General features: G+C 41.3%; 1 protein-coding gene across 1 annotated transcript; it reads right to left on the bottom strand.

Annotated features, from left to right (window-relative positions):
- Positions 1-4,947: 4,947 nt before the first annotated feature.
- Positions 4,948-20,216, bottom strand: XKRX (XK related X-linked). Its single transcript, XM_005901015.2, has 3 exons — positions 18,309-20,216; positions 13,653-13,921; positions 4,948-7,563 (listed from the first exon to the last, which is right to left on the bottom strand). The coding sequence occupies exons 1-3, from the start codon at positions 18,641-18,643 to the stop codon at positions 6,818-6,820; spliced, it is 1,350 nt and encodes a 449-aa protein (XP_005901077.1). The 5' UTR covers positions 18,644-20,216; the 3' UTR covers positions 4,948-6,817.
- Between the last annotated feature and the right edge of the window lie 443 nt (positions 20,217-20,659).

The following is a 20,659-nucleotide window of genomic DNA, read 5'->3' as shown; positions in this document are numbered from 1 at the left end:
CTTTGTATTAATTTCCTATGCTGCTTTAATAAATTACCATAAACTAGGTTTTTTAAAAAAAATATTTTCCTACAGTTATGACAGTCAGAAATCCAAAACCAGCTTCATGGGCCAAAATCAAAGTGTCAGCAGGGCCTGGCTCCTTCTGGAGGCCTTATGGGACAATCTATTTCCTTGTTTTCATCCTAGAGCTTCATTTCTCAGTTTGTAGCCCCTTCCTCCATCTTTTTTTAAATTGTTGTCAACATATTTTCTTTTTTAATTAATTACTATGTTCTTGGCTGCACCACCATGGGGTCTTAGTTCCCCAACCAGGGATTGAATCCGTGGCCCTTGCATTGGCCAGGTGGCACTAGTAGTAAAGAACACACCTGCCAATGCAGAAGACAGAAGAGACTCGGGTTTGATCCCTGGGTCAGGAAGATTTCCTAGCGGAAGAAATAGCAACTCACTCCAGTATTCCTGTCTGGAGAATACCATAGACAGAGGAGCCTGGCGGGCTACAGTCCATGGGGTCATAAAGAGTCAGACATGACTTAGCACCCTTGCAGTGGAAGCATAGGGTCTTAACCACTGGACCACTAAGGAAGTCCCCTCTTTCTCCAACTTAAACCCAACATTATAAAATCTTCAAATATCTCTGCCTCCATCTTCACATCGTGTTCTCTAGCATACCCAGATAATCCAGGATAAGTTCCTATTTCAAGGCCAACTGATTAGCAATTCTCCCTTAATTCTCCCTGGCCATATAAGATGGCATATTCACAAGTTGTGAGGATTAGGACAAGGAGATCTTTATGGCAGAGCAGGAGGGGGTGGGCATCATTCTTCCTATCACACCCTTGTTTCCAAGTTTGAGTAATTCTTCATAACCTTATCCTATACATTTTGTTCTCCAACTTGCTTTTTTTCACCTGTCTTTTCACTCAGCACCTGCTGTATACACCTACATGATTCTTCTTAATGACTTGATAGTATTTCAATTATGGAGTTGCAAGAATTTAATCTTTTCCTTATAGATGGAAATTTAAGTTAATAATTTTTCATGGAGACAAACAGTGCCTCAATGAATATCCTTATACATCTTTCTCTGCACAATTGTGGCTATATTTCCATGGGGAAAAATTTCTAGAGGTTAAAATTCTGAGACAAAAAGTATGCCATGTAATTTTGACAAATACTGACAAGTGACCTTCTGAAAATTTGTGCCAATAGTTTACTCTCATACCAGTAATATGAAGGTGCCTATTTATCTCCAACATCACTTATACTCAATATTTCGGATTCACTTGTCTTTCAGCATCTATGTAGCTCTTTGAGATATCTACATAGACTCTGCAGGCACAAAATACGAGTTTAAAAGTTGATGAACAGAACTGAAAATTAGTTATTGTATTTACTTAATATACTCATGGCTGAATTTATCTTTGTTACATTCTCCTTGCTAGGCTTCTTTTTTTAATTGAGGTATAGTTGATTTACAATGTTGTGTTAGGTTCACATTTATAGCGTGATTCAGTTACACACATGGACACACATATATAGATATATTCTTTTTCAAATTCTTTTCCAATATAGGTTATTATAAGATATTGAGTATAGTTTCCTGTGCTATACAGTAGGACCTTGTTGTTCATCTATTTTATATATAGTAGTATCTATATGTTAATCCCATCCTCGTAACTGATTCCTCCCATTAGAACAATGCAAACCCACGTGTACAACTCAGAGGGCTTGTCCTAACAATGACACATTGGTAAGAGAGCTAATATGTGTGTGTCTTGAATATTATAAAGTGCTATTCAGATGTTATTTCCATATATGAAAATGTGTTTTTGCAGGTAGCTTTCATATCTTACACAGACTGGCCTCGCTATTTCCCAGATTCACATGGCATGTGTTTTGTTGCCAAGGCCCACAACATACTTTCACTGTGCACTGCAGAGTTTCTAAGGCCTGAAGTGTATGACTGATGGTGCCAGTCTTTCAGGAGGAAAGGCATAAAATTGTGGGCCTATGCGTCCTCTGAAGACAGTAATTGTGTGGCTGAATCAAACTGACCCCATTTTGTCAGCTCTTAGGGTCAGAGTCCTACTCCCTCCCTTCTCTGCATGACTTAACTTTAGCCTACTCACTAGGAATGCACCCAAGCCAGTTGAGTTCCCTATTAACTTTTAGCTTTGCCTTCATCTGATATGAAAACTGGAAGAATACTTTCTGCTGATCTGGATGATTAATGATAATGAGACTCCTTGGATGGGGGAGGAAAGAACCCTGGTTCCCATAGGTGCAAATGTGTGTCTCCCTTGGTAGCCAGATTCTGTTTTTAGCTTTGATCCCTTTTCAACTCCCCCATACCCCTTTCGGGGGCATAGAGTGCAGCTGTGAATATCCCTGGGTCATTGTCCACCAGATCCTGCCTATGCCCACAATAAACTTCATAATTGCACTTTATGGAGTTGCCTGCTTCATTTTTCGGTCTTAAAGTTCCTTCTCAGTTCAAAGGATATAACTCAATATCCCTGCCTCCCAACAGTAATAAAGCCCAAAAGCAAAAACTTCAGAGAAGGAGGATCTCCACTCTTGGGAAATATTTTGGAGGGTCCAGAGTCAACTGATTTTGTGCTAAAAGATTTGTCAAAGACAGAGCCTCATGGATTTATATGGACTGTTTGGGGGAGTACCCAACCCTATAGCCATCCAGCTCACCCTGTCCCAGGAATTAGTAATCAGTTCTATAAAGCTAAAGACTATGGCCTTGTAAGGTGCAGGCATGAGGAGGGCTAGCTGAAAGAGCACTCAAGGTTGACCTAGACTCTCAGAGCTATGACAGCTCCTGGAGGGGTGTTATTCTGTAGTGTCCCCATCCTCTAGCATGTTCTGTGGGTCAGCTTCTCAACAGCAGTAAGGGCAGTATCAGCCAGAGAAAAGTATAAGAGAATGGGCTTCAGCACTCCCCTGCTCTGATTGGTTATTTCTGGAGGAAGTGGTCATACAATCCTGACTGGAATTGCTCCCTCCAGTTTTACTTCCACAACCAGGATCTGGAAGGTGTGTGTCTAAGAACGTAAGGAGTCAAAATCCTGAAACTAGAAAGGAAATGATTCTCTTCACCATCCTTCCCCTCCCCGTCCAACCCCACTTCCCAACCGTCTCAGTCTCCAGCCTACAGGTGCATGTGAACACATCCTCAGTTTTCCTCGTAGGCTTTTCAGGACTTGACCCTTCTCTAGAGTGAATTGAGTGGTACCCCTTGATAAGTATTTGTGAAAAAGCATGCTTGATATAAACCCAGCCACAGCCCACAAACTATTCTTGAAACCACTAACACATTAAAATAATTTCACAAAGGACCTAAGAGGACTTAGCCAAGTTTACATCATGATCAAGAGTATAAGGTCTGGGGCCTGAGTGCCCAAGACTGAATCCTGGTTCTGACACTATCTGTGACCTCAGGGAGCTCACTTCACTTTTCTATGCCTTAGAATCTTCATCTGTAAAATGCAGAATCACAGTACGTACCCTCAAAAGAGTTGTTTTGAGGATTGAATGAAATAATGCATATAAAGCACCATGCCAGACATATAATAAGTGCTCATAAATATTAGCTAGCATTTAATTCTCCTACAGTGCCTCATGGTTCTATGCCCATAGTCTTTAAAATTGACAACTATTATTTATTAATAATTCATTTTCTTAATATGTTCATTTGTCCATACTTAGCCTACTGAATTTTCAATGACATAAGAATAGTTGTTGCTACAATGGTCTAGCATTCCCCCCCGCACTTTGTAATTCTGTACTCCTTTTCCAAGGTCCATTTGCTGGCCCCATCTCTGCCTCCTCTCCCACTCAGACTTGCCCCTACAAAAGTACCCTGTGTTGAACCTCCCTCCCACCTCCCACCCCTTCCTACCCCTCTATGTTGTTACAGAGCCCAATATTATAAAGCAATTATCCTTCAATTAAAAATAAAATTTAAAAGTACCCTGTGTTGCTTTAAGGTTTCAGAAGGTAAAAAGAGAGTAATCAAAGAAGTATTTGCAGATGGAAAGGAGCACACTCCTCTGCTCTATTCTTATATTCCACAATGCATCTCCTGTGCATCTATAAGATTGCTATGGGACAGAAAGGCCACCACCTATAGGAGGTTCTGAAGGTTCATTTGTGTAATGTATCACTGGTGTCTCTTCTCTGTGGAAAACATAGCAGCTGGTTTTTCAAGTGGAACTTGCTCCACAATCTTCACCCTAAACTCTGCATTCCTGGCATATTAAGTCGCTGAGGATGGAAAGGATACATGCAGGAAAATATGTCTAGTCTGGCGTGAGCCACATTTTTCTGCCCTCTGTATCTCCACTTCAGCTCCAATTGGCTTGCCTGGGTCAACTGTGTGTTTCTATGTTCTCATAGCACCTGATCCTTAAGTAGCTGACTCACATGGCTTTTCTGGACTAAATTATAGCTCCACACTCCTCTTGCTCTTAAATAATGGAAGGCACATTAACCACTAGGGAGAAATTATTGCTTGAATTCCAAAGAGGCAGTGTGTTCTTCTGGAGATTTGGTAGGTTATTTCTTTCAAAATTACCTTGAATAACAATCAGAGGACAGTGGTGTGTGCTTTTTATGACAACCACCTACATCTCCATCATGAAAGATGAGGATGAGGAATGGAGAGTTATGTTGAAAGAGGAAATCTCCACTTCTCAAAAGCAAGTCACTTTACTCTTCCCCAAAATAAGTATCCAATCCTTTCAGCCCCAAACAGTGGTTGAAGATGGCAAAACCACACAAGACATGTCAGGAAATAGGACAATTTTGGCTCGCACCCTGCTGCTTAGCAGAGGGAGTTCTTCCAACATTAGATAAGAGGAAGAGAAATGGCAAAAGATAAATTCTTACCAAGATCCCAAGAGTAAGACTGGATGAGAATGAGGACTCTTAGATTAGATTGTTCACAATTCCTCACAGCATTGTGGTGGGCACAACTGATTCATGCTATTAGGAGTTAACCTTACTTTCTTGGTCTGTGAGGGGCAACCATTAGTTAGGTAAATGCTAGGATACTCAGTCCCAATTGTCAGTGGCCATAGAAGCTTCATATCCTTGGTGACTTTAGAGGCATCCAGCTGACTTTCTCTTCAAAATACCCAACTCATATGAATGAAAGTTACTCAGTCATGTCCAACTCTTTGTGACCCCATGGATTATACAGTCCATGGAATTCTCCAGGCCAGAATACTGGAGTGGGTAGCTGTTCCCTTCTCCAGGGGATCTTACTAACCCAGGGAATGAACCTAGGTCTCTTGCATAGCAGGAGGATTCTTTACCAGCTAAGCCACCAGTGAAACCCAAGAAAACTGGAGAGGGTAGCCTATCCCTTCTCCAGTGGATCTTCCCAATCCAACTCATATGAGATATAAACACTAAGACACATAAGGAAAGGAGATCTGCATTCCTCCACTGGGGGTGTAGAAATGAGCAGATGGTTGATAAGCATATGCTCCTTATTAGAAAATAAAATCTTGTGGGCAGAAAGCAGTACTGATGCTTTAACGTGATCTGGTTTTCCTCCTCTGCCTTCACTCCACCTAGGGGTGTTAGCCACTCTCCCAACCCCAAACAACATAAAGGTGATGTCCTAGGTATTATTACCTCTCTTGTTCTCTGAAAAAAATGAATCAACAAAATACTGAGGAAAGTAGGAGACACAAAGCAATTTTCATTTCTTCCACACATTAGAAATATTTTCAATTACAGTTCAGCTTCTCTGAGATCTACATCAGTGTTGGTCAAAGAGCACAACAAAGCCAGGTTGGAGGGAATCCTTGATAAAGAGGCAAGAAGAGCTTTGACTCAACCACTCCACTCAGCACACTGGAGGCTCATGCAGGTCCCTGAGATAGAGAGTCATGCTGCTTTATGCCTTGAATGAATCCTACTCTGAACTCCCTCCTCACAGTGTGTCTTTGAAGGGCTTCTGGAAAAAAAAAAGATCCCTGATGAATGATCACTAGTAAAGTCCTAATGGAAAGCTAACTCATTTGTGGGACAGCTCTTTCAATAGTGGGGGTTAGTTTACCTCTTAATCACTGTTTCTCATTGGAATTGAAAGACTCCAGCCCCGTTCACAGTTACAGGTTCCACATTAGTCAAACTGTTTCCTGGGCAGTACCCATAGCTGGTAAACAGTCACATCCTCTGTTCAGTCAGGATATATTCTGGTGGGATTCTGAGTCATTCAGTTCAGTCCACAGAAAGCTCAGTAATGCTCAAGGGAATGAGCAGAGCTTAAAGGTCACAGAGAGCCTTAGGTGCGTGGATGTAAGTTATCTCACAGGGCAGCCAGACAGCTGACCAGGGTGGATGGAATATGAATGACATCTCTGACTCTCCCAGATATGTAGTAGTTACCTTGGTGTTCAAACATAGCAGTCAGTCTGAGGAGGAGCTAAGATGGCGGAGGAATAGGACGGGGAGACCACTTTCTCTCCCACAAATTCATCAAAAGAACATTTAAACGCCGGGTAAATTCCACAAAACAACTTCTGAATGCCGGCAGAGGACATCAGGTACCCAGAAAAGCAGCCCATTGTCTTCGAAAGGAGGTAGGACAAAATATAAAAGACAAACATAGCAGTCAATCTTAAGGAAATGAAATCTATTTGGGGGCTGCTCTTTCTTCTGATAGGCTTACCAGAAAACTCAAAAAAATATCCTGGTGGATATTCACCCAAGAGCCTCATCATCTCCTTCAGTTCTACAGTTGGTCTTGGCATCCCCCAACCCATCCCCAAATATCTGAAAGATAGAATCAGACAATGCTTTGCCTTGCTTCAGCATCAGCAGATGGCTCTGAGTTCTCAACCGTACCCCGAGGGTGTCGATGGGAGCATACACAGTGGAGGTAGTCCACCACATTGTGGGTGAAGAGTGAGCGCAACGGATGCAGGTACTGGAAGAACAGGAGCATGAAGCCAATGGAAATCAGATAAGCAATAATGAGCTGCAAGGCAATCAAGGAATGACAGTAATTCAGTAACACTTTCACTCCAAAGAACTTAAAAACCAAGACCATGATCACATTCTCTATCAGTCTCACACTATAGTGCAGGCCCATGTGTCCCCAGTTCTGACCTTTCTCAACAAGGTCCCTATCTGCTAACTTCAACTGCAAAGCTGACCAGCAAGAGAAGTTGATGCCAGCGTAGAGGACAGTAATGGAAATCAACACCACCAGGGTGCCCACTCGGCTGAAATTTTTCTCAATATTATTGGGCATCTGGGCACCACTCCTCCAGAACTTCACCCAAGGCTCAAAGAGGATGATCAGGAAGTTCAGCAGTAAGAAGGGCACAGCTTTCAACTTCAAGGTGGCTGAAAAGAGCACGAGAATCACGAGGCGGGAGGTGATCTCCAATGTCCGCCAAATGGTGATGCACAGGACTTCTAGTGGCCCAAGGCGAATCTTGTATTCATCATACTTGATCTGGATAGCCAACATGTTGCAGAGGGTAGCCCCATAGGTGACAGATATCAGGGAAAAGACTATGAGCACCACTGTAAGAAAGAAGAAAAGAAACAGAAAAAATAGGCAGTCAATGTTGATGAACTTTGTACTCTGACCCAGAGATCCAGAGAGACGATAGGCAAGATTTGAGGGCTTAAGAGAAAACCTATGAATGAACACAGCTGTGTAAACCAGGAACATTCACAGAAAAAAATGGAAACAAACTAATTATTTTTGTGTGATAGGGACTGTAGCAGTTTTTGTTTTTCTACATTTCTCTAGTTTCTAAATTTCCCATGAAATTAGAAATGAACATGTACTGTAATACTTTAATAATCATATAAACATACAAAATAAATGTTTTTAAAAAGTGAGTCTCAGAACAAGCATTGAAGGCTTCCCTGGTGACTCAGATTGTAAAGAATCTGCCTGCCATGCAGGAGACACAGGAGATGTGGGTTCGATCCCTGGGCTGGGAAGATCCCCTGGAGAAGGAAATGGCAACCCACTCCAGTATTCTTGCCTGGAGAATTCCATGGACAGAGGATCCTGGAGGGCTACAGCCCATGAGGTCATAGAAGAGTTGAACACAACTAACACTTTCAGAACTAGCACTGAGAGGTCACTAACACAAAAAGAGTACATATAAAGGGATAAGCAGCATCTACCTGATGAAACCTGAGAAAACAATGCTGGAGGCAGAGAGAACTCTATCTGAAAAAAATCCTGTCTTAGAAGACTCAGAGAGAATGCCTTTGGTTATAGAATTCCCTGCTTTGAGGAATATCTTCTTCAGGGAAGTAATCTTGTTTGTGTGCATTTCTAGAATATAAAATATATCCCGGAAATTCCAAGAGGGCAGAAAGGGCCATGTCTATTTTGTTCACTGCTGTGTCACCAGAACCTAGCACACTGCCTGGAGTATAGTAGGTGCTCGACAAATGTTTGTGGAATTAACAAAGAATTCTGAATTTAGAGAGGCAGAGTAAAATATCTACAATTAGAAGTCCTTGGTTCGGCAGTGCAGAAGCTTGTGCAAATCACTGAATATCTACGTGCCTCAGTCTCCTAGGTCACTGAGATATTCTAGAGTTGCTTGTATTAATCACCAGCAATGCCAGTTTATCACATCAGTGGTATGGTAAACTTTAGGAATCCCCAAATTTCTGGCAGAGTGGTTTAAAAAAAAAATTTCTTAGCCCATAACATCCATATCACTGAAGGATCAGTATGCTCCCTAACTTGCTCTCCTGAGTCTCAACTCCAGTGACCCTTTCTTTTTCTTCCTTCCTTTGAGGATACTGGTCACTAAGAAAGATCTAGCGCTGTCAAGGAGAATGAGAGGCCCAAGTGTACTCATCCAAAAGAAACACTGGAGCTTTCTGTTCTCATAAAAACACTGGATTCAGGTCATTACAGCCACTGAAATGTCAATTTAATCTGCAAGAGAAGTAAAGACCTCCCCATGGAAAGCCAAAAAGAAGCACAGCTTTGTTTCCAAGATCTTTTCCAGCTCTAAGTATAGGGTTGCAGTCTCAAGTACTGGAATGGGAGACTAAAGTGCCTACTCTTAGCTTTATTTTTATTATTTATAATTTTTTCTAGCTGTATTGGGATATAATTGCCATATAACATTGTATTAGTTTAAGGAGTACAAAATGATTATTTGTTAAACTCTTAGCTGTATAAACCACACTCAGTGCCATCCTCAAGAGCTGATGCTCCTTATGGAGTTTGGAACTTCAGGGCAGATGTATAGCTGGCCAAGTGTGGTGATGCTTTCCCTTAACTTAGAACTCGTTTGCTGATAGTAGTGTAATAAAAGGCAGAAAACTTGATGCTTCCAATTAATGTAAAAACACCTTCCATCTGTCTCCCTACAAATAGACACATGCCGTAAGAGGTCATAATGCTGCTAGTGAATTTGCTCATCTATGCTGATCCAGATGGCCTCCCAGAGCAAATGGTAAAAAAGAGGGGTAGCAAGGAGAAGATAGGAGGGTGGGTGAAAATGAGGAAAAGTGAAACCAAAAAGTAGTTTACAAAACCTTAAGAGAGAGGGTATCATCAGAAAGATTTTAATAGGGGAAATCACCAAAGAATTGAAAATAAGGCCTTGCAGAAAGCTTCCCCTACAACCTTTGTATAGTGATATAGTTGGGCTTCCCTGGTGGCTCAGATGGTAAAGAATCTGTCTGCAATGCAGGACACCCAGGTTTGATCCCTGGGTTGGGAATTTCCCCTGGAGGAGGAAATGTCAACCCTCTCCAGTATTCTTGCCTGGAGAATCACATGCACAGAGGAACCTGGAGGGCTACAGTCCATGGGGTTGCAAAGTGTCAAACACGACTGAGTGACTAATATTGTCACTTCATACTTAGAAATATAGGTTCTAAAGGTGGATGTCCTAGATGCCAATCCTTTTTGCCATCCATTAGTTATGGGACCTTGGGGAATTTGTTTAACTTCTCAGTGCCTCTGTTTTCTCATTTTGTAAGATGTGGATAATAACAAGTATCTTATAGCATTGTTGTGAAGATTTAAATGAAATGATTACATTAGAGAAATCCCTGGAACATAGTAAACTCTATCTGCTAGCCCCTATCATCATCATCACCATTCTCTATTTCCTAAAGTGCAAGAGATGCATTTAATTTACATAGGCACTACCCTGACACTTAGGAAATTAGTTGATTTAAAAACTGATAGAACACCTAGACATAGGCCTCACAAAAATGTGTAAGACCTATAACAAGAAAATGATACAATTTTACTGAAGTATATTTAAAAACATTTAATGAAGTGTACCTCAGTCAAATTGTATATAGTTGGCTCTCTGCATCCACAGATTCAACCAAACATGGATGGAAAATACTTGGGAAAAAATTCCAGTAAGTTCCAAAAAGCAGAACTTGAATTTGCCATTTACTGGCAACTATTTACATAGTATTTACATCATATCCATAACTATTTACATAGCATTTACATTGTATTAGGTATTATAAGTAACCTAGAGATGATGTAAAGTATATGGGAGGAAGTACACAGGTCATATGCAAATATTACACCATTTTATATAAGAGATTTGAGCATTTGCAGATTTTGGTATCCATGAGGGGTCCCTGAAACAAACCCCTGCAGATACCCAGGATTGACTGTAATTTTCTTGCTAGAGTTCTTACATATTTATGGCATAGAGTGTAGTGATGTTTCATGGAGGTATATTTATCTCCAAGCTCATCAAGTTGTACACATTAAATAGGTAGAGGTTTTTGTCATTTATACCTCAATAAAGTCATTTCTAAATATTAAATGAAATCAAAAGTTCAATTATCTTCTAACATGAAATTAACTGATCCTGCAAAACATGTAAACTCCCTCCAAAATAACCTAAATAATGGAGTGCAATCTCAATCACATTCTCAATAAAATGCTTTTTTTTTCATTGTTATTGTCTTGCTTTGTGTTCTGGTGGGGGAATTGACAAACTGAAAATTCATTCTGTTTGGAAGATCAGGCTAAACTGCTCTATCAGATATGAGCTGTGAAAGGCCTTTGTAAGAAAGGCACAAGACCTAAAAGCAATAAAGAATATGAATACATAAAAATTGAATACTTCAAAATGCCAGAAAATACTACAAGTATATTGTCCCTTACATATAGTGTGCTGCACATCTCTTACATGTATGACATATATATGCACATTTAAAATGTGTGTATGTGCACACATACAGAACATTATACAAATGTATACATACACACTTATCCACAGCTGGGAAAGGATTAATAGGCAGAATAAGTGAATAGTTCATCCAAATGAATAAGGAAAACACAAACATCACGCTAGAAAAATGAGTACTATATAGAGATAAGAACAGAACGTCCAAACATGAAATGATGTTCAGCTTCACTCATAAAGCAATTAAAATAATTATCTTATAATTATACAAGTGTTTAGCTTAAGATATGAAGAAACAGGCACATTCATACACTTGGGAAAACAAATTCACGCAACCTTTTGGCGGTACTGATGAAATTCTAAACATACATATCTTTTCTCCCAGCAATTCTACTGCTAAGAAGTTATTCTACAGAGTCTCATTCCAGTACACAGACACTTTAAATAAAGATGTTCAAAGGAGCATGGTCTGTAATCAGAGAAAAACTTTGCATGGAAAAATTATAAATAAACTTTAATCCTACCAACAGAAGATTAGGGAAATAAGAAATAAGAAAGAATGGTTCAATTCATATAAAAGAAATATATAGTAATATTTATATTATCATATATGTATCTATAATTATTATATATGTATATATAATTAACTATTGAAGAAACATGGTATACTTTTGAAAAAACATGTTGCTGAAAAGAATGTTTAATACAGCTCTTTTTGGGCAAACATATATGGGTCATGTGCTCAGGCGTGTCTGACTCTTTTTGACCCCATGGACTATAGCCTGCCAGGCTCCTTCTGTTCATGAGATTTCCCAGGCAAGAATACTGGAGTGGGTTGCCATTTCCTTCTCCAGGAGATCTTTCTGACCCAGGGATTGAACCCACGTTTCCTTCATTGCAGGTAGATTCTTTACCATCTGAGCCACAAGGGTAGCTACACACACATATATATATTGTATGTATGTTTATATTTACACAGTAAAAAGAAGTCTGGAAGGATATACATTAAATGGTAAACAGATTACCTTTGGGAAATGAGATTACCTCTCCTATTTTACATATATTCTGTACAGTTTTGAATCTTTACCATAATCATGTCTGATTTTTATAATTAAAAAAAAATGACCAAAAATAGTAATACATGATCATGGTGAAAAGGAATTCAAAACATATAAAAGGGTATAAAGTAAAAGCTAAAAGCCAGGTGACTGCTCATTTTCACTCCCTAGAGGTAAATCGTTTCTTGCATATCTTCATAGAAATAGTCTGTGCATATACAATTACCTGCAGGCCATTCGTTCTGTGCATGTATTACTTTTATAATGCATAATATTTTAATTAAGTGATTTAATTACCCTCAAAATTCTCAGGAGGAATCATTTCCAGAGATTTTTCTCCCCGACTACTGTCAATTCTAGGTATGCAAAAAGCTTCAAGACCAGCAGAACTTCATGAACAATTCTTAGCAGAGAAAAAAGAGGACATATTTCCTCCCTACACTTATTTGAAACATGGGGCTTTGTGAAGCAGGGTCAATACATAATAATAAGGAAATGGTCCAAAGCTATACCCACATCTGTACCAGCTCAGGCCCAAGTAGATGAAGCTAATCTTAGGCTGTTAAAAGTCATTAACAGTACTTTATCTCAACTTTTGAAACACTGACTCACACTTTATCCTCTGCTAGAGGCTTACTCATCCCAGGATCCCTCTTTTACAAATGAGAGATTAAGACAGTGACCTCTTTGGTAACTTCTTCTAAAGAACACAGAGAAGGTCAGAACTGGGGCCAGGCCTGACCCTCACCAATATTCAATCCATACCCTTTTTCTTTCTCCCCACTGGAGACGGAAGGAAGGAGTGATTCAATCAGTGATTCCCAAAAGTGGCTGATCAGAATCAATCAGGGTACTTTCAAAAAATGCAGATTCCTGTATTAACTGACTTAGGTCTGAGTATGGAATGTAAGTTGTAAAAGGAGCTTTCACCCAGTGATTATGTTTTCTCATGATCAGAATACTAGGGAAACTCTTATTAAAAGGCAGCCATCCCTATACCAACCAACCAAACACCCTCAATGCAATGTAAACACTGTGGGTAGGAAACATGTCCTACTGGCTGCTGGTATTACTCACTTCTGGGCCCAGAGACGGTTTATCTATGATGTTTTTAGTCTAAATACCTTACTCAGGTTTAAGAAATCTGGCAGGCCTGAGATATCTGGCTCTGCAAGTTGACTATTGGTGCTGTCCAACAGAAAGTTCTATAATACCAATACAGTAATCACGAGGTATACATAGCTGCTGAGTACTTGAAATGTGGCTCGTATGACTGAGGAAATACATTTTTTAATTTTAAATAGTCACAGGAAGCTGGTGGCCAGTATCTTGGACAGTTCAGGTCTAGATTTCTAAGACCCTTGATTTTAGTGGAACCCGCCCCTCACCTGACCCCACTCACCTCTACCAAGGGGGACCTCTGCAGAGATCAGAGTCACATAGAGCTGATAGGTCAGCTGGGGCACTGAGCCCAGGAAGGCTTGAATCTGTGACATACGTTTGTAGGCATTGCGGTGCATAGCCAGGGTCCGGATGGAGTGGCCCACCTCCCATTCTATCAGCACCTCCTCGCCATTTATTAGCATCTTCTTTCGGGTGAGGCTGACATAGGGCTCCTCCTGCCCCTCTTTCTTCCACAGTGTGAGGTACTTAATCATGGCTTCCAAACATCTGCAGAAGTAAAGCATCATGGGAACTTAACTAAAGCTGTCCTAGGAAAGAAATTGGTGGTGAGAGGGGATAAATAACTCAGGAAGGTTGTGCTACTTTTTGCCATTCTTTCACTCCTGTTCTTCTCAATTTTCATGAGTCAAACAGCTGGTCATGCCTTCTATAAATCACTTGAATCTAAATCTTTTGTGTTCATTTGGTCATCGACCAACCTAAGAATACCAATTCAGAAGTATTTGAGGACTTAGAAATTGCTTTGTCTCCTTAATAATAAGCCTATAACAGAAAAATGACTTGAATACAAAAACATTAATAATGTGTTGAGAGAAAATGATGAAGGTTCCAAAAGGCTCTGGTTTTCATAACACCTTAAGTTCCTGAGGAAAAATGTTGCTTATTAAAACCTTTCAGCTTCATAATCAGGTCTTTTAAGCTCTGCTTTTTCAAGACAAAGCCCACAGGTATAACTGTCTCAGCCAAAAAGTCTTGGAGGAGATCTGGGAAAAAACCTCTCAAATACACAGGGGTGCTTATAAATCAACTATACTCCAATAAAAAATTTAAATAATTTAAAATATACACAGGAAAGCCATTTAGCAACAAAGGTAATTAAAAAGACTTGGCAACTCAGAACCCAATGTACTATATACCTAGGGAACTTCAAAAGACCTCTTTAAAGCTTGTTCTGGGGGTCTCTTGACCTTTTAGGGAACAACAGGCTTTTAAACTTCATTCTTTCTCTATAAAAGAGGAAAATCTTCTTTGATTTGGAATTCCCGCCCCCCCCCCCCCAGCCACCACACACAGAGAAATGAATGGAAACTGTGGACTATTTTTTATGATAAGTTGGAACAGTTGTGTCGAAATTTAAGCTGTCTTTCCTGACAGGCTGCTGCTGCTGCTGCTGCTAAGTCGCTTCAATTGTGTCCGACTCTGTGCGACCCCATAGACGGCAGCCCACCAGCCTCCCCCGTCCCTGGGATTCTCCAGGCAAGAACACTGGAGTGGGTTGCCATTGCCTTCTCCGTTCCTGATAGGCTAAGGGCTATATTTATCTCACCCACTGCCCTTATCACATAGTGGGCATTTGATAAATATTTGCTGAGTAAATAAAAGAATAAGAAGGAAGCAAAGAATACAGAGTGAGAAGTGATGGAAGGAGATGATAATGGCAATGAAATTTAACAGATAAAGAGACCAAAGACAAGTTCAGAGATTTATATGCTCTCTAGACCTAATAGGAAAGAGCACTGGCTGGCTGCCATTCTCCACAGGATCTCTCTTTTCTTAAAAATGTTTATTTTATATTGGACTATAGTTGATTTAAAATGTTATGTTAGTTTCAGGTGTACAGCAAAGTGATTCAGTTCTACATATACATGTATCCTTTTTCAAATTCTTTTCTTATTTAGATTATTATGAAATATTGAACAGAGTTCCCTGTGCTCTACAGTAAGTCTTTGTTGGTTTTTGTTGGTTATTTTTAAAAAATATTTATTTAGTTATTAGGCTTCACCAGGTCTTATTTGTGGTATGTAGGAGCTACTTCCCCAACTGGGGATCCAAACTAGGCCTCCTGCATTGGGAGCAGAGAGTCTTAGCCACTGGACCACCAGACAAATCCCAGTTACCTATTTAAAAAATAGTAGTGTGTATGTCAATCCCAAACTCCCAGTTTATCTCTCCCCTTCACGTTTCACCTTTGGTAACCATAAATTTGTTTTCTAAGCCTATGATTCTGTTTCTGCTTTGTAAATAAGTTCATTTGTATCATTTATCCACAGGATGCCTTTGACATTGGTGCATGTGTGCCAGCTTGAAGCATGTAGCTTGAAACATCCGCACTGTAAGGAAAACTGAAATCCAGGAGAGAAAAAGATGGAAGGAAAAAACAGAGAAGAAAAAAAAAAGCAACTTTCTCCTCTGATTCAGGAAAAATGCATATGTGCACTTCCAACAAAAGATTTTAGATTTTAACCCAAGCCCATCAATGTTATTGCTGAATAAAATATTGGGGGGGGGGGCGGTTGCATGAAGAATCCTGTTCCTGCTTCTATTCTTAAGGCTATTTACTGGTTTACGTAAGCATGTTTGCCTTGCTTATAAATGGCACAACATGAGAATACGTTTTCACTTCCAGAGGTAGCTTTGCATTTCACATAAGAAAGCCAGGCCCTCCAAACACCTTCATGTGCCTAATATCACTAATCAAGTTCCTACCTACCTAAAAATGTAATTTTTGAAATTGAAAATAAGCCTTGAAAATAAGCATTATCAAGCATATGATCTATGAGCTTTTAATTATTTTTCCTGGCTGTAGGGTTAGCTGACTGAGATTATAAATGCTTTCCAATCATATCTAGTCAAAGTTAAATGATAAAAATGAAACAGAGTACTCAAAACTATGGATGGTCCAAATTAAAGATGGCTTGGGAGGCCGCAAAGCAAAGAGAGAAGTCAAAATGGGGAGCTGGGGAAGTACTTACTGAAATTTGCATCTTCAGGAGGGAGGGGACACATGTATGCCTATGGCTGAGTCATGTTGATGTATGGCAGAGACCATCACAATATTGTAAAGTAATTATCCTCCAATCGATATAATTTTTTTAAAAGAGCACTTGAACTTTTAATTCAATAGATTACATTTAAAAAGGGAGAGAAGAATGGTTTCCTTGCTCCTCTGACGACATCTCTAAATGACATCTTGATTCAAAGTTCAAGATGAGGTCTTCCTTTCACAGCTTAACTTCAAAGATTTAGAACTGGAAAGGACCTTTAGATTACCTAGTCCAGAGTTTGTATAGGCCAGCTGAGTCACATCTGAAGAACAGCTGTGTCTTGTTTGGTTCAGACAGTGTTTTTATTTAATTACCAAAATCACTTGTCAAAATATTAAGTCATTCTATTTCCCACAAAATCCTGTCTTGAGTGCTTCTCCTGAAAAGTTGGGGCCTTGGTGATACTGGGTCTGAATTCCCACAAGGAAACAACGAACTGGAGCTGTGGAGCAGTTGCCTCCTTTAGGCTTATCTTGCGGACTCCAGATTGCCATAGCACTCACTACTCTCCATCATTTCTTTAACAATGAAACTTCATTTTTATTTATCATCACACATGAAGCTACTGTTTTTCTCATACTTGTCTTCCCTTGCTCATTTATGATACTTGCCTGACCCCTGTTAAGTGTTTGAGTTTGAGACCCATGATCTAGCCCAAGCCATTTATTTTACAGATGAAGGAACTGAGGCTCAAGGCATCTTCAGGGATTTCACCAAGGCTGCATAACTAGTCAATGACAGAGGGGGCGAGGGGGGCCCACTAGATTCCAGGTCTCCTGAATTCCAGGCCACTGTTTCTATTGATGTCTCAAATTTTCACTGATGGAGCATAATCAATTCCTCCCCGTTTAAATATGTTGATAAAAATTTTTCTTTAAAGAGTTCCATCCTTAGCCAGTTTCAGACTGTTTATGTCTCTGATGATGAAACATCTCCCTAATTGCAATTACAACATCAACACTATGATCCATATTCCTCAGCTGACTGCAGGTTTCCGCCTCTCTTGCAATCAAGATAAACTTGGTCCATTCTTTCCTACTGACCTCATAAATTTTGCAACATCTCTCTATCTTGAAAATCCCGTAGCATCCAGATGAGACTTCTGATGCAGATGCCTGTCCCCCTTAGGATAAGGCACATTCTTATCCTTTCAAAGCAATCAGAATGGAAAGACTCTATATTATTATATTGTGCTACAGCATCCAGATAGACTTTCTTCCTTTGCCCCTTCTAACCGTGTACCTTTATTGCAGAAAGATACAAAGGGATAAACAGGGGACCAATAAACTGCCAGGAAAAACAAACTACAAAGGGTTGGGGTACCAGATGAGCACAAATGGCTTAAAATATTTCCCAGATGTCAAATAACTCCAGAAAATTTGAAAATAGCAGTCACAGCAGCCCAAGCAGCTCAAGTTAAAGAAACTGAATGTGAGATGGGACGGAGAGGATAAGGAACTTCCACCCAATGTAAAGAGCATCTAAAAGGCGGGGTCAAAATAACATACTCCAAAGCTATGGCCAGTGTTCACAAGGTGATCACATCAATTGGTCTCAAATTCAGATAGCAAACATTGTCAGATGAAGTCTTATTAATGGTACCAAACATGGTTTTGGAACACGGGTACATGCCACATGTTCATTGCGATGGCACTTAAGACTGCAGATAAGACTTTGTGGGTGGCAGGCAGGAAAGTCAAGAGTGGGAGGGAATAGAAGAATCGATTTAATTAGAGGCACAGTAGCAGTCTTTAAAAATATTAAATTCATCCTTCTCTGCACAATGAGTGGGGGTAGAGGAGGAGGGAAAAGATGGAAAAGTTGCTCACCTGATAACAGGTCCCATGAGGATTAGATGCATAAACAATGATAGTGGCTTGTCTTTGGCCAGGTCTCTGTGGACAAAAATGAGGGTCAACTGGACCATGATGGATGAAAACATAAAGAAAGAAAAGGTGTACGTCATCCAGTAGGTTTCACTATTCTTCCGGTAGATTCTAACCATATACAAGGCGGATGCTGCCTCCCCACAGTACAAAAAGGTGGAGAAGAGGATGCCAAATGGAAAGGTAAATCGGGGGTTGGCCCCACGGATGACATCTTCCTCAAGAGAGGATATCGGCTCCACGTTTGGCTCTTCGGGAATTTCAAAAACTTGGTCCATTGTTGAGGTTCCAACTGTTGTGGTCTGGTTTTCAGAGAACTACCGCCCCTCCCCCACCCCCCAAAGAACGTGCAACAGCTGCAGTCGAAGTATTGGTGAGGAAAGCTGTCAAGTCCAATTCCAGAACGGAGATCTACTAGTTAGAGCAGGAGATCCCTCTCTTCTAGTCTCAAATTAGACTTGTTGGAGTTTGAGATGAAGGATCCAGGAGTACCACTTTGAACTTGACTCTTGATTAGGCCGGGATTCCAATCGTCAACACACGTGCTGTGGAATTTGGACAAGGCAAAAGCAAACATCTTAGCGCCTAGTCAGGGGTCCAATTCCAGTCGTGTAAGGAGCCATGGGAACTGCTGTTTCGGTGGCGGTTCCGCCTTTCGCAGCCCTCTAGGCAGCGGGGCAGGCCGATTTCCTGGGGCACCCACACTCAGCAGCTGCTCTCGAGGAGCGCTGACCAGTGTGCTCTCTCAAATCGGCCGAGAACTGAGCCAGTCAGAAGTGGGGGTTGCAGCCTGAACGTCCCTTCGGGATTCAGTTCAGTGACCAGGTACCTAGCTATTGCTAAGCTGCGGCTGTTAGCTCGCCTGCTCGCGGGCGCTCTCTCCAGACCCACGCTTAGTCAAAGGTTCTCACGTCGGCTTCTCGGGATTCCCCAAGCTCCGCACCCAAGGCAGCCCGACCAGAGGCAGGAGCAGAGCCACAGCCCCGTCCCCAAGCGCAGTCACCGGGGAGCGAAGTGGCGTGCGCGTCCGCTACAGGATCCAGAGAAAACTGGAGGGGCTTCTTTTCCACCGAGAAACTTTGCTAGCGAAAAATACAACGTGCGGGGTGCCAACCCAGCCGGACAAATGTCACCAAACTCTTGGGCGCCGTCTGCTGCCTGGGTCCTGCCGGCCCGCAGTTCCAGCTGTGAGAGATTGGTGACTTCAGGAACTAAGGCACACAGAGGGCGGGGGTGAGCGGAATGGGAGAGACAGCTGGGACCAAAGAAAACCAGTCTGCGACTTCCAGGGCAGGCAGATGAAAGATGCTCGGTGCGTAGAGGCGCAACAAAAGGGAGCTTGGGCCAACCTTTAGAAGGATTTCTTATCACGACCCCCGAACCCTGGAGGGGGCTACAGCTTTCCTCTTGCCCCAGAGCAGCAGACGCCCACTTCTACCCCTCCCTCCCTAACTAGCTCGCTCCCACACTTGCTCAACCCACGCGGTTAAGCAGGTGTGTCTCTCTCGGCCTCAGGGTTGAATCTCCCTAGGTCCTATTGCCCTCCAGATTTTGTTACTGTTGGGTGGAGGACAGACCTGGGAGGCAATCAGGCCGTAGAGTTTCCTTTCCAAGAGAGACTATATATACCCGAAGGGAGAAAGAAAAAGATAGAGGGTGTCGAGACTCAAGGTCAACCCACCGACCCATATTATATGCCTTGATTTCTCCACTTGAAAAATGAGGCCAAGGTAGGAACTTTAGAACGAACTTTCAGGTCTTTGGTTGGAAGGTTCTGAAGAGGTACCAAATTCTAAATTGACTGGAGAGGAGCCAAGAGAGCTGTTAGTAAAACCTGAGAGGGGTGTCTTAAAGAGCTCTGAGAATTGCCTAGATTCTTAACAGTAATCCTCCCCCACCTAGCTGAACTTTTGTTTTTGTGCCTTCATTTGCATAATTCTAAACCCCAGGGGAAAAGAAAAAACATCTGCCTCTTGGTAATAATACAAATGTAGCAGAGCCTTGCCAATCTCCTTTTGCTGCAGGAAGTCAGTAAAAAGAATCTAGATGAGGAATGGCCAAGTCACAGCCACCATCAGGATGGCCTGGAGAAAGGCTGAGTCTGGCTGTGGTGGCACTTTCTCAACATTCCTGTGATTGCTGCCTCCCTCCCGGGCTGATCCAGGCACAGATGAGCTTCTACAAGGTTGTTGCCTTTTGAGACACATGTGGCAGTTGGGTTAGCAGACTGATCCTGCCTCCTTTCTGTTTCACAAGGTGGGTCAACAGTATCAGAGAACACGTCACACATAGGG

The sequence above is a fragment of the Bos mutus genome, chromosome X (assembly GCF_027580195.1).
Source record: "Bos mutus isolate GX-2022 chromosome X, NWIPB_WYAK_1.1, whole genome shotgun sequence".
Taxonomy (NCBI): Eukaryota; Metazoa; Chordata; class Mammalia; order Artiodactyla; family Bovidae; genus Bos; species Bos mutus.
This window is presented reverse-complemented; position numbering and strand designations above follow the sequence as displayed.